The following is a 14,476-nucleotide window of genomic DNA, read 5'->3' as shown; positions in this document are numbered from 1 at the left end:
TTCTGCTTCTTTGTAGTAATTTTTGATTGGATGTTGGATATAGTAAATTCTACCTTGTTGATTGCTGGATTTTTTTTTAAGGAGGATTTGTTCTGGCAGGCAGTTAAGTTAGTTAAAATCATTTTGATCTTTTTGAGACTTGATTTGTAAGCCTCTTTACAGTGAGTCTAGAACACCGTTTCCTCTAGCATGGGGGAGCCAACTTGTTGGTTACGGGATATAGAAAGTGAATGTTTTTGGCCTCGCACACCATGTTTCAGGCAGTTCCAACTGCTCGGCTTCGCCATTGCAGTGCAAAGCAGCTGTGGGCGGTATGGACGTGAGCGGGTGTTGCTGTGTCTCAGGAACACGTTATTTATAGAAACAAGCAGCAGGCCATCTTTGGCCTGTGGCTGTGGTTTGCGGACCCCTCCCTGCGCCCCACGCTAGTTCTCTAGCGGTCCGGTTTCCATGCCACTCTCAGCTTCCATTGAGGTCTCCGAGATCTGTCGTTTATTTTTTGGATTTGTCAGTATTTACCATATTGAAAATTAGAGCTGAAGGATCTTAAAAAGTATGTATTTATTAAATAACACTTAACCTATTGTGTTAGCATAATATTTTTAAGTGGAAAATAACTGTATTTTCCCAAACAAAAATAGTGAGAAGAGTATTATTGTTTTGGTCGTTTGTGAATCGCTTTAGAGTTTCACGTAAGCAAACACAGTTGGAACCTCACCCACGTTTCTTCACTTGAATGTTCTACAGCATCCCATGTCAGCTAGCATCTGGGAAACGCCACTGTGTACTCATAAGAGAATGATTCTGGAAAAGACTAGTAACATCTTAGGATTATTAGGAAATTAGTTGTGATCTTGTTGATTCTCTGAAAGGGTCTGGGAGAACCCCCTACCCCCGGTGACTCCCAGGTCACTCTTTGAGGTCACTTCTGGAGGACAAGATGAGCCTTGTGGTTTACAAATCTTGATCCTTCTGCGATCTCAGGTGGATGTCCGAGGTATTTGTAGGGATATTTGGACTCTCCACTTCGGTTGTTGGGAACTCCAGTGATTCCCTGCCCTGTGTCACCTCTGGCAGCTGTTGTGATTGTCGCTTCCCAGTAGGTGTTCTTTCCTGAGCAGTTGCGTTCTCGGCGTGGCTTCGCACAGTGTCACCCTGTGCACGTGCCGACTGGTATTCAGTCGAAGACTTGGGGGGACTCCACCCAGGTTTCTGGAGCTTTTTCTCAGCCCACAGAGCTCCTCCCTCAACTTGGGGAGAGAGGAGATCCTGTCAGGTCTTCACGTGGCTCACCTCGTCAGTTCCCCTTCTCTCGGACCCCCGGGGTTCTGCTTCGGCAGACAGTTTTCCCTCTGTGTTGTCTGTTTATTCTAGTTGTTCACGGTGGGAGGGCAAGTCCTGGAAAAATTCTCTCTTCGTGGGGAGACGGCCCTGACTTTCTGTTTGTTTTGCTTTTATTTTTAGCCATATCTGCTGAAACTTTATATTAAGGTCTCACATGTTCCATTAAAACATGGTCTTTGTTGTCTCAGCCTTCCGTGAGAACTGGAACTTCAGTATCCTGTGGCCAACATTAGAAACAAAGTCTCACATGGAGAGGGAGTTTTCCACCTTGAGCCAGGAACAAAGAAGAGTGTAATCATTTATATGTATGAAAACCCTTCGTGCACTTTTTGTTTTAGGAGAGTTTGCAGACTTTTTATGTTCCGTTTATATCTCAGTCTCTGGGTAATAATGTGTCTAGCATGTTAACAAGAAATGATAAACAATTTTATAACTACTTTGTTTTTTTAGTTTTAAGTCTTGTACCCCAAGAGTTTGTAGTTACTCTGAGTACAGTGTAGTCACACAGACTACAGAATCTGGCTCTGTGCGTTGCTAGATGTGTAAATGAGGACTAGTTGCTTAACCTTTGATCTGAGCTTCAGTTTCCTCACCTGTAATGTGGGCATCGTGATGTCATATTAATAGGAATTAGATCTAGAAACAGAGCTCCTAATAAACAGTGTTTTAATCAGGCGGAAGTTTGTTTCTTTCTCCTCTTCCTACAAGAGGAGCCTGGCAGAGCGGGAGTGGTATGGCAGCCCCACAGTGTCTTGGGACCCAGATTCCTTCTCTCTCCACTTCACTGTTCTTAGCTCACTGCCCTGTCCTCACGGTTGTATCATCTCGTCCTGTCCCAGGCAGCAGGCAGGAGTAGGTGGGAAAGGTAAAAAGGCCATGTCTTCCTCTTAAAGAAACTTTCTTCATTTCACTCAGTCATTTGGTTGAAATCTGACTGGTCATAACTTGGTCTCTTGGTCATACCTAGCTTTAAGGGAAGCTGGGGAAGGTAGCCTTGTAATCTGGACGTTTTGCAGATAAAAGGCAAAAGGGGCTGTGAGGTTGGCAATTCGGAGTCTCTGTCACTAAGGTCTTCTGTGGCAATTTCAGTGGTTTCCAGTCAGTTGAGAGATTATTCAAGAGTCAGCAGGTGGAGACCAAATACCATCCTTAGAAAACTGACAGAGCCGATGTTTGAGAAAGGGGCGTGTGTTTGCTAACACTGAGCCCTGGAGTTAAACAGACCCATCCAGTCATGAAAGTGCCAGACTGGGTAGAGCCTACGCCTGTTAAATTTGGGACAGGAAGGAACAAAGCAAAGGGAGTAGTGGGCGAGGGAATAGAAGGAGAGGCTGGGAGTGCTGCTCACGTCGTCAGAAATGGGAAGTGTTACCCTTTTCCTTCTTCCTTCCTGCAGTACCTTATCCGAGGGTTCGGCAGGATGCCTGGCATATAGAAAGCATTTAGCTTGTGGTGATTATTATGATGATGATGATTTGAGCAGTTGGAGTAGCGGATAATATTTCTCATTATCCATGCATTTAATCTTCCCCCATACACTGCCATTTTAAAGTCACCATGGGATAAATTTATAAATAATTTAAAAGGGCTTTACAGAAATCTTTTGGAGTAATAGTTTTAAACTTTTGGTGAGGTCACAGTTTCCTTTGCAAATTTCGTGAATCAATGTGTATGGCATACATTTTGCATATGATTTCTGGGGATACATGGCCCTTAGGATAACATCCCATGGTGTAGGTAAAATTTTAAAAAGCGTAAGTACTTACATGTTACTGTAAGCTGGTGTCAGTGACTGTTGAACAAGTAAGCACCATTAGTTAGTAGGAGGGTGATAGTTTAAGATTGTGTGCCACCGACAGACCCACATTTGAACTCCTGTTTTTTGACCTTAAGCAATTATTAACCTGAGTATTACTGGGTTTTTTTTAATTAGTGAAATGAAGGTAACAATAACTCTTATATCACAAGGTTGAGAGTAAATTAGATTAATACACATAAACTTCTGGGCCAGACACAGAATATTCACTCACTATTTGCTGCTGTCATTGTTGCTTTTACAATGATTAGTATTGTTATTATTCTTTGCCTTTCTAACCTCATCCTGATTATCTTGTAGGATCTAGTGACTAAGTTATCCTGAATTTCATAACTTGGAGATAAAATTATTCTGAGCAAAAAGCTTGGTCCTTTGGATCTGCTTTCATTAAAAAAAAGACCTTAAGAGTAATCTTCACAATCTTTGATGTCTCTGCAGTAAGAAAGACCTTTCACTGCCTGTGATGGCCCATCAGGGAAAAGATCTTTTGTATGCCCTTCAGAATTTCCCCTTCTTCCTTTGCTTCCTCTCCTGCCTCCTTCCTGGCCCTGCAGAAGCAGACGGATGTCGGTTTGATACTCTGGCCTGTGTTGAAAACCTGGTAATGGTATTTATCCTGTCAGCAGTTCCTGGGTAGTTAGTGTTTTACATCTTCATCTGTCTTTATTATTTGAGGGAAAGTCCTTAACTTTCCCCATTCCTCTCTGATGAATAGCTTCGGCTGCACAAGTTTGGTCCCTCACTAAGAGCTTCAGGTCCCCCGCTGTTTTTATAGGTTGACTTTTGACCCGGACTCCTTCTGTTCAGGGAGCCCTTTGTGGTTACGGTGGTGCTGGCTTCTACCAGAACTCAGCTTCTAAAGTACGTTTAGATGGACTTCCTAGTGGTTCTTTGGTTGATGTTTAAAATTGTCTGATTTTTTTCCTAATGACCAAAATAACACATGCTTATTGTAAGAAATTCAGAAAACAGAAATCATAAAGAAGAAAATAAAGACCTCCCACAGTTCCACCTCACCAAAATAGTCACTTTTACTGTTTTTGTATGATTTTATGCAGTTCTTTTTCTATACATACATATGTTTATATGCCTTCAAAATATTGTCCTTTCCCCAAAATGCAGTCTTTTTGTATATACTGTGTTGTAATCCACTTTTTTCCTAACTGTGTATCTGCTTGATTATTTTAAGTAGTTGTATAGTATTCTATTGAGTGGATATATTATAATTTATTTAACTGATACCCTACTAAGATGGATTTTTAGGTTGTTTGTAATTTTTTGGTAATTTAATTGCAGGGCAATAAACATTTTTCTGTATCTGTTTTTGAGTAGTTTTATTGTCCTTTAAAGCATTCTTAGAAGTTGAATTTGTGGGGGAAAGGCTCTGTACCTACTGACCAGCTATGAAAGTACTTTCTTCTATTCAAATTTGGATATTTTCAGTCATTTTACTGCTTTGCGATATGATAACAAAACTAATGTCTGTGTGTTTTAAATTGTTTCTTTGATTATTAGATCAAAGTTGGATGTATTTTTGTTTTTTGGTCACTTGCATTTTTCTGTGATTAACTTTCTGTTATATAGTCCTTGCTCACCTTTCTTAATAGGCATACTTTTAAAACAGCAGAATTTTATTTGTTTTTGTGCTCAGGACCAGATCATACTTTCTGTTTTTTAAAAAACGCTTTTCTGTTTGCTGGACTTCATTTCTCACTTAGCTAGTTATTTTCGAGTATTAACATAGGAAATGAAGTAATTAACTAGTGAAAACTAAGCTTGTTAGAATAATTTCTTTGTCTGAAATACCAATGGAAAGGACTGAAGTCCATCATGCTTGTTTACACTCTTAGGTGCCTGTTTTGGCTTAACTGGTTCTTCTTTGCTCCCATCTTGCCCTTGGCGGTGTTCCAGGTGAGAGGTGCTGGTAGGTAAAATGTGTATCTGCGTTCTCACATGGTCTTCCTTTTCATCATTGTTAAAAGAACGCGAAATTGTTCGGTTACATACTCGTTTTAGTAAACGGTTATTTTTCAAATTAGAAGATGAGATGTTTTGGATATAATCTTTTTATATGATTAAGGTCCTGTTGTTTTTACTTTATTGCTTTTAGGAGAAAAACAACAGTGAAGACATTATGTATTTATGCGGACTACAAATCTGATGAAAGCTACACTCCAAGCAAGATCTCAGTCAGAGTAGGAAATAATTTCCACAACCTTCAGGAAATTCGGGTATGTTTTTAAATTTTAAAATATATATGTTATGTAACTCATGCTCTTTTAAGAATAGTCATATTAATATTAAATTACAGATTCAATGTTAACATGGGTGGTCAAAAGTAGGAGAACAGTCTTTTGTATGGAAAATAATACAATAATTAATAAATAATAATATAAGAATAAACTATGTTTTACATACAGCTGTAAACTACTTTTGCCAACTGCTGTATATTAATGGTAGAATTGTTGATATTTAAGAAAACATTTTTAATCTTTTATATTTTAATTTTTTTTCAATTTTAATTGTCACCTTTAATTTTCCCCGATATTTTATTATGGAAGTTTTGAGACATACAGACTGAAATATGTGAAACACTGGAAATAAATTTTTCATGGTGTGTGTGGTATGTGTTTGAAATGTTCGCTAGATGTCACTGTTGTCCTTTAATTACTAGACTCATATCTTAGTTGCTGAGTTCAAGACCTGAAGCAGTCTTAGTTGTACTAGTGTTTCCTGGAGTGTGTGTGTGTGTGTGTGTGTGTGTGTGTACACGCACACAGATTCTTTGATACGTTTTCAGAAATGTACGTCTTCATACGTGATTTCTAGATTTATGTGTTAAATATATGTTTTGTGTTCTGTTGTAAATTGGAGAAACTTTAAATGACATTTGGACCATTGTGGAATACTTTTAATTTAGTCTTTGCTTCTATTATATCATTTAAGTGCTAAACCATTAGCCACATAGAATAAGGGCTCTTTTAGGTAGTGCCTTAATTTTATTCTAAGTGTGTTTATATTTCTGTGTAGTGACCGCACAGCCTCATGAGGCCAGTAATACTAAATATTACCAGGTGATAATGTAAGTTGTTTTCCTGAAAAACTGAATGAACGTACTACTTCTCTGCCGCAGTTCTCACTAAGGAACCATAATTCTTGTGTTTTGCTTTAAAATATTAGTGCTGCCTTTGTAGCTCATGATATGAAGAACACTTCATCTTTTAATTATATGTTTTTATATGTGATTTATTTTGTTTACCTTTTTCTTTTTTTAAGTTAAAGAAATAATCTCATAGCACTTTGTTTTTTAAGGAAAAATAAGCAGATCACGATTTTATTTCTTACATTAATTCTTTTAAGATCGAAATTGTTATGTAAAAAATTTTTTGCTTCTTCTAACTCCAATAGTAAATGATTAAAATAATGTGAACGTGGAGATGTTAGAGCCATCGTTTCATTGGGTACAGGGCTGATTTAACTGAGTGGAAAATCCAACTAAATCTTTTTATGTTTTTCCATGGATGCTTGCCCACTTGAGGGTGTAGTGTGTATTGGAGTGTTTTAATAGGTTTTCCTTTTTTACTAGAAATTATGGATATGTTTACTTGAAACACTCTAGAAACCTATTTTCTGTAATTTTAATAGTGATTTGGGTAGTAAGTAAAAAAAAATTAGTTCAGGGTGAGAAAAGCTAATGACTATGTTATTTATCCAAAGACTATTCTTTTATATATATATATATGTATATATACATGTGTATATATATATGTATATATACATATATATATATATGTTTTCCTTCTTGTCAGTTATGAAGCATGAATTTATATTTAGGTGCTTGTTACCTCTGTTGAAAAATCTCTGCAAAGAGATGAGGCCCCTGCTTTACTATTCTAGAATGCATATGTTAACTTCTAGATACGAGAAGGGACTTAAAATGGAAGTGAGGTTTATAGTTTCTGCTTAATGGCTATCAGATACTGCAGCTGGGTTTGGCCAAATAGAACATTTTTGACACCAAAGATAAATTTAGTTATGCTGCTCATTCTACTTTCTTTCTTTTTTCTTTTTGTCAAAATTATCTTTCCTATGCAGATCAGAAATCAACAACATAAGGACATTTTGTAATATGTTTATAATTTATTTCGTCTACACGAGAGACTAGCTCTAAATGGAAGTGAGGTTTAACACTCATTTAACACGAGTCTTTCTGTCGTTGTCATTTCAGAATACAGCATTTCAGTTGTGTCCCTTTTTTGCAGTAAGTCTTGCTCCTGTGTTCAAGACGACATTCAAGAGAAGTTTTCGAATAAAGATATGAGTGCTTTTAAAATTTGTAAACCTTTATATTTCAGCATTATACTTTAGTTTAATGTTGTTCTTTTTCTTTGCTCTCAGAAGGGAAAATATATGTGAAGGAAATTTTTTGTTATTCAGATTGAGGAGCCAACAAATATTATTATACCAAATAGATGTGACTATTTTAACATTTTAGAAAACATCTCCAGCTAAAGTTTAAGAAAACTTAGTTCTTTGCAGTTTGCTGACTAAGTACAGTCATCCCTCAGACACTCCCCACCCCCGACGATCCAAATCCACTGCTGTTCAAGCCCCTTATATAAAATGGGGTAGTACTTGCCTATAACCTCTGCACATCCTCCTATACACTTCCTCCTATACACTTTAAATCATATCTAGATTATGTATACTAACCTGATACAATGGAAATGCTATGTAAACAAGCTTTATGCTGTGTTGCTCAGGGAATAATGACAAGACAGAAATGCTCTACATGTTCACAGTGGAGGCAGCCTTCACAGGCCTGACTACCTAGTACACGTTAGCAACAACGTAACATTTCCCCCAAATATTTTGATCATTTGTGGTTGGTTGAGTCTGCAGATGTGGAACTCACAGATACAGAGAGCTGACTATATTTTTCTTTTAAAAAAACTATGGTAGAAATATTTGTACTTAAATATAAAGCTAAAGTGGTTTATTAGACACACAGCCACAGCTCACACAATTAGTTCTGTGAAAAACAACTTGGTAACTTAACGTAAGATCAGGCAGATACTTTCCCAGCATATGTGAAAGTTGTCCTTTGGTTCATTGTTAGCATTTTGCTTCCAAAATTTGTTATCAAATTTTATTCTTTTGCCACAAAAGGATAAAATATCGATGGAGCACAAGATTGAGCACTTAACTGAATTTTAAGCCTTGTTTTCATCCTCGGATAATAAAGCTGTTACCAAGTGATTTTTTTTAAGGTGGCTTGAAACGAGCCTTCCATGTTAACAGAGCTTTAATGATATTTTTTTCTTTCTTCCCTGTACACGAGCCTCTGGCTCTCCTCCTTGTACACTAAATCAGTAGCGTGCTTATGGGAGTCTATATATGGCACTTGGACAGAAGTGGTTAATAAATCAGCTCTTCTGTTAAAATGACATTTACTGGTATAATTGAGTTCCATCAATGCGTGTGGTCGAATAAGAAGATGGAGACAAAGATTCTGTCTCTATCAAATGATGTTAAAACCTACTCACATTTACTTTCTTACACAACTTGATATAAAGTGGAATGATTTAGGAACTATCTGCAAAGATAAATTGGATTGAGTGTTTAGTTTATCGAGCCTTTGGAAAAAATGTTTTTTATTGAATTCAACTAGAAGAAAATATCTTTCAAAACCAGCTTTTATAACTAAATTTAGAACATGTTTGAAATGAATATAGAATGCTTTGGTGTGGTACACATAATTTTTAAACCACAAATGTTATTCTCTCTTATCCCTCACTTAAAAGTAACATATGCAATTAAAAAATTATTCATAATTATATACTTATTTCCAAAATGGAGTTGAGATAACTATGCATTTAGACTGTATTTCCTTTTGAGACTAAAATATTTTGCACAACAGAATATCTCATATTTTTAACAAAGAAATATTCTTGTGTCTCTCAGACCGCAAACTTAGATTTTTGAAGAGATGCAGTCGGGCATTCGCATACAAGACGAATTCTTGCTTTATTTGGTAAACAGTTACTTAGGGCTTGCTCAGTGCCTGGCACTGGTGAGGTGCTGGAGGTACAGCAGAGTCAGTCAGGTCTCTGCCCTTAAGCACCTCATAGTCTGATGGAAGAGACAGGCAGAGAGATACTAACAAGTAAATAATACATAGTCATAGGAGCTGTGCGAAACAGATGGAATATGACAGCAGTGGTTGAAAAAGGTTTTCCACTGACTCTTCATGATAACCAGAAAGCCCTCTCAGGTGGAGAACAAAGTGGGGGCGTTCTAAAAGGGGGCACAGAGCCCGTGAAGGTGTGGGCGCCTCAGGGCGGGGCTTGATGACAGAAGTGCAAGTAATCAGGTGTGCCTGGGAGCTGGGTGGTGGGAGGGAGTGGCAGGAAAGACTGGAGAAGAAGCATCTATGCACTCAACACATTTGTTGTGATAGTAATATGGCTACGTGAGGGATGAGGAGCTTACATTCCCTCCGGGGATGAATATATAATGGTTGCGGTGAAGACACACAGGCAGAAGTCATCCAGGGAGTTCGACTTTAACTGAGGAAACAGTGATAAAGTTCAGTCTTGGGAATGCTGGGGCTAGAGCAATGGGAAGACCAGGTAGGAAGTATCCAGGTAAAAATTAGGAGTAGTTTACTAAGGCTGTTGGTTTAACTAAGCTGAGCTCAAGAGAAAAGCTTGCAAACCAAAGAGTCACCAGTTCGATTCCCAGTCAGGGCACAGGCCTGGGTTGTGGACCAGGTCCCTAGTGGGGGGACACACTAGAGGCGACCACACAGTGATGTTTCCCTCTCTTTCCCCTTCCCTTCCCCTCTCTCTAAAAATAAATAAATAAAATATTTTTTTAGAAAAACGAAAAGGAGTGTGCCAGGACTGGAACTGTGAAAGTGCTAACATTCAAGGATACAAAAAGACTATCCAATGAAAAAAGCTGGGAGGGGGTGTGGCGGTAGAAGAGTTAGGTAAACGGGGAATAAATAGTGCTGGAAGGAGACTTCACTTTGGGTGGTGAACGCACAATGCAGTGGGCGGAAGACATAATAGTAAAGAATGTACACTTGAAACTTACATGATTATATTAACCAGTGTCACCCCAATTCATTCAATAACAAATTAAAAAATAGTATAAAATGCACGAAACAAAAAGAAAAAGTAAAAAGCCAAGAGGAACTGCCCTAGATAAGAAAGTCAAGGGAATGTGATGTCGCAGAGGCTGCAGCTGGCCGGGGTGCCTGGGTGAGGACTGCAGCGTGCTCTTCACACGCCCCTGTTGGTTGTTTTAATAGGCAACTTGTTCAATGAAAATCTGAACTAAGGAAGTTCTTGCAAGTAGTTTAATCACTTTCCGGAGTAATAGTTTCTGAATTTACAGATTCCAGCCTAATGAGATAATTTGTTTTAATAGCAGGAGTTCCAAATTTTCCTGCCATGGTATTTGTGCCAAGTAAGAAGATTGTGAAGGGGATTCTTGCTTCATAATGCTTCGAATTGCAAGGTTGTGTACCGCTGGTGCACACTTTAAGTAAACTTGGAAGTTGATGAGGTTTCTTTCCAGAGCGTTGTGCTGTAAGCTCGCTGTCTCAAGTGCTCTTCCTCAGCAGCCGTGGAAGAGCCACACTGTTTCTGGTAGGCAGTATGCGAGCAGTAGCAGCCCATGGCAAAGAAAACAAAACACAGAATGAAAACACTATTTAACTCGTGGCAGGATATAATGCAACAGAAATATGTACTTACAAAAGGTTAAACAACATGCTTTGAGAGATGCAGATTATCAGCCCCTTTTAATAAGGAAAGTCTACGAGCGAGTGTGGCCCCTTGAGCAGGGCAGAGGCAGGCACTTGGCTGAGAACCTGGCACACTGTCGGAAACAGTGGGCAGTTAGTGAATTTCCCAGCACGCAGTCCATAGGCTTCCCCTGGACCCATGCTCCTTTAGTTTGCTTCAGAAAGATGATCTGGGCACACTCAGTTAGTTCCTTCTCTTGGAAAATTTTTCAAAATTTTAATTGTGATAAAAATGCATAATACACCATTTACCATCTTAACATTTTAAAAATCAGTAGTGTTAAGGGTATTCACATGGTCATGTAACAGACCTCCAGAACTTTTTCATCTTGCAAAACTGAAAATCGGGATCCATTGGACAACTCCTTTTTATTTTTCCCTCCTCTCTGTTCCTGCAAACACTATTTTATTTTCTGTTTCTGTGACTCTGACTACCTCAGATACCTCCTATAGTGGGCTCACAGAGTGTTTGTCTTTTTGTGACTGGCTTATTTCGCTTAGCACAATTTCCTCAAGGTTCATTTGAGTTGTAGCATGTGACAGAATTTTTTTCCTTTTTAAGGCTAATTAATTTTCCGTTGTATGTATAATACACCACATTATGTTTGTCCATCCATCTGTTGATGGGCACTTGACTTGCTTCCATCTCTTGGCTACTGTGCATAGTGAATGCTGCCACCCACATGGTGTGCAGAATCTCTTGGAAACCCTGCTTTCAGCTCTTTGGGGTCTGTACCCAGAAGCGGGACTGCGGGGTCATACGGTAGTTCTGTTGTTAATTTTTGGCCTTTGTCAGAAATGTGACTCATGAGAGGTACACGAGTCAGTTGGGTTTCTTCCTACAGGAACTTTTGATTGGATTTTAATGGCCCTGATTAGAGCAGTGGTAGCAGCAGAAAGAGCTGCAGCAAGTCTTGCTGAAAACCTGCTGAGCAGTTGTATCGCAGTTTGAAGTGTATCTTTAACTGAGTGAGCCCACTCAGCACCTTCGTTTTTTTTTTAGCCTCTTATTTTATATATGGAAAATGAAGAATTAATAATCTCCAAAGATTAGAGGCAAATAGTCGATTATTTTTATGGGACCAATGTTAGTTCGGAAGAGAAGAATCAGGATGTCGGTTTTGATTTAGATTCGGTGGACATTATCTGTGCTTTTTGTTACCACTGCTGTTTATTAGGCACTTTCTACGTGCACATCACTGAGCTGAGCCGGCACCACTCACTATTTCATGCTGTCTTTCCAAGCTCAGTGGCAGTCAGATGTAACTACTATCCTTACATTCAAATGAAGCTGAGACTTAGAGAGGCTAAAGGAGCTTTTTGCTAGATGGCTGACTTTTAACGTGAGAATGTTGGAACTGAGAGGAACTGTAGAGGTAACGTGACACCACGGGCTCGTGCCTTCTCAAAGGAGACAGGTGCTATGCAGTTTGAGCCTTTGTTGCCGACGGGAGTGTAGGTCCATTGTTGCCAATTACACGTTTTAGAGGGAAATCAGTGATACAGATTTGAATGGGAAATCCCCAAGTTTTAAAATGTGTTGGTAAGATATGGTATGTTCACAGGCTAGATGTGGCCAGGGGCTACCAGTCAGCAACTTCTAATCACACACAAGCCCTTTGTACAGGGGGGCTAAGTGAGCTGTCCGGTGCCACCCAGGAAGTCAGTGGCATAGCTGGCGTCAGTGCGCAGTGCTTATTCCGTCAACTTCACCCTAAATCACACTAAATCACAAGTTACCGAAACATGTCTTTCCATTATTGAGAAAAATTGCAGCGTGTAGCTGAGGAAATGGGCTGGTGAGTGACGGGATCGATTAACTATAGATTTTTGAAGTATACTTAAAAATTGTTTACTTTTTAAGTATATTCTGTTGAAAATTGATTGATACTTACAACGCTAATGCTCCTGGCGTACACATTTGGTACATCCAGACAGCAGTTGTTACTCAGCACTAAAAAGAAATGAGCTGTCGAGTCCTGAAGAACCTTAACTGCATATCAGTAAGTGAAGGAAGCCACTCTAAAAAGGCTGCATACTGTGTAATTCCAACTGTGTGTCATTTTGGAAATGGCAGCACTGAAGACAGTTTAGGTCAGGGCTTGCCCGGAGTGGGGGTGTTTGGGAAGGCAGTGCACGGAGGACTTCTAGGCCCATCGCAGACGCTCCGTATGATGCCGTAGCAGTGCAGACGTGTCATTATATACATAGGTCCAAACCCATAAGATGTACAACACCAAGAGCGAACTCTACCATAATCCCTGGACTTTGGGGGAGGACGCATCAACGTCGGTCCATCAGTTGTAACTGGTATGCCTCTCTGCGGGGGGGTGGGGGGGGTGTTGGTCATGGGGAGGCCTTCGCTTATGTGGGGCAGGAGGTATGTGGGAAATCTGTACCTGCCTCTCAGTTTTGCTGTGAATCTAAAACTCTGTTGAAGTTTTTTTGAAAAATGGAAATAGAGGTATTCCTTGCTCTTATTACCTGTTTTCACTAACTAAGAGGAATCCAAAGAGGATTTTTACTTTTAGGAAGAAGGGTGAAAAGCAAAAATAGGGTTCAGGGTTTCTTTCTCAGAGCTTTACAGAGGCAGGGCGCACCCCGGGCAGCCAGTGCAGCCCCACCGAGCTCCTTCCCTGAACAACCACCCTGGGCGTCTCAGCACCAAGCCCCACAGCTGTGCGGGGCGTCCGTGAGCATCGGTGCCCGCCTCCTTTACCTTGTGTGCCCCTCACAGACGTGTTCTGTGGTATCAGAAGAGCCGGAAGAGAGCTCGTAAGGGTGCTGCCTTAGAAGAAATGATGACTGAAGGGATTGTACTTTGCCTTGGAGGAATGGAGACTCATAACTCGCCTCTTTTCATGGCCCCAAAGGTGATAAGCTCAGGTGAAGTACAGTATGGTAACGGAGGCACTGTAAGGAGTAAGAACGACTGAGGAAGGAAAAGAAATCTCTGCCTGCCTTTACTCTTCTACCTTAGTATGTAGGCAGCTGATGTGCATTTAAGGTCAAAATTTTTCTCAGCTAAGTTGTAAAATCTAGCTGTTAAATGTTAGCTTTATTCATTTTAAACTTTTATTATTTCCCTGAGAAAATTAGTGAAAGGCATTGAGAGGTGCTCCTGGCTTCAAAACACATTTTGTATGAGACTTGCTTTGTGTTGAAAGAGGGTTGTCTAAGGCAGATGTGGAGTTCGAATTTGAAAAGTTTCTGTTGACTGAGACCGGGACCGTCAGTGGCTTGGAGTCCTCACGACTCACTGAACTCCATTTAACCTGGAGCCGCAGCCATTTGAAACTTGCTGCTATTCCCCTGGAGCCGGATTGTACCTACCTCTGAACGCGGAGTTCTCTGACCCTGGCTTACGGGGCAAGAACCCAGTCTGTTTCGTAATCTGCATTCTGAGTTTTAAATATCTTGTTCAAAGTGGGACAGAAGGATGAGCCCTGAGCCAGAGGAAGGACCGTGTTTCTCGATTGTCTTCGGGACATGCTGCTTTA

The 14,476-nt window shown here is 39.7% G+C and overlaps 1 protein-coding gene across 3 annotated transcripts in view; it reads left to right on the top strand.

The window, feature by feature from the left end:
- The window catches only part of ANAPC10 (anaphase promoting complex subunit 10), a 46,713-nt gene that overhangs the window by 13,950 nt on the left and 18,287 nt on the right, over window positions 1–14,476 (top strand). For all 3 annotated transcript variants that reach the window (XM_024569228.4, XM_045202753.3, XM_045202754.3), the window contains exon 4: window positions 5,271–5,391. In XM_024569228.4, the coding sequence (XP_024424996.1) occupies window positions 5,271–5,391 (121 nt within the window). The remainder of the gene's footprint in view (window positions 1–5,270; window positions 5,392–14,476) is intronic.

The sequence above is a fragment of the Desmodus rotundus genome, chromosome 9, assembly GCF_022682495.2.
Source record: "Desmodus rotundus isolate HL8 chromosome 9, HLdesRot8A.1, whole genome shotgun sequence".
Taxonomy (NCBI): Eukaryota; Metazoa; Chordata; class Mammalia; order Chiroptera; family Phyllostomidae; genus Desmodus; species Desmodus rotundus.
The sequence above is the reverse complement of the archived record's forward strand: the minus strand, read 5'-3'. Positions and strand labels throughout refer to the sequence as shown.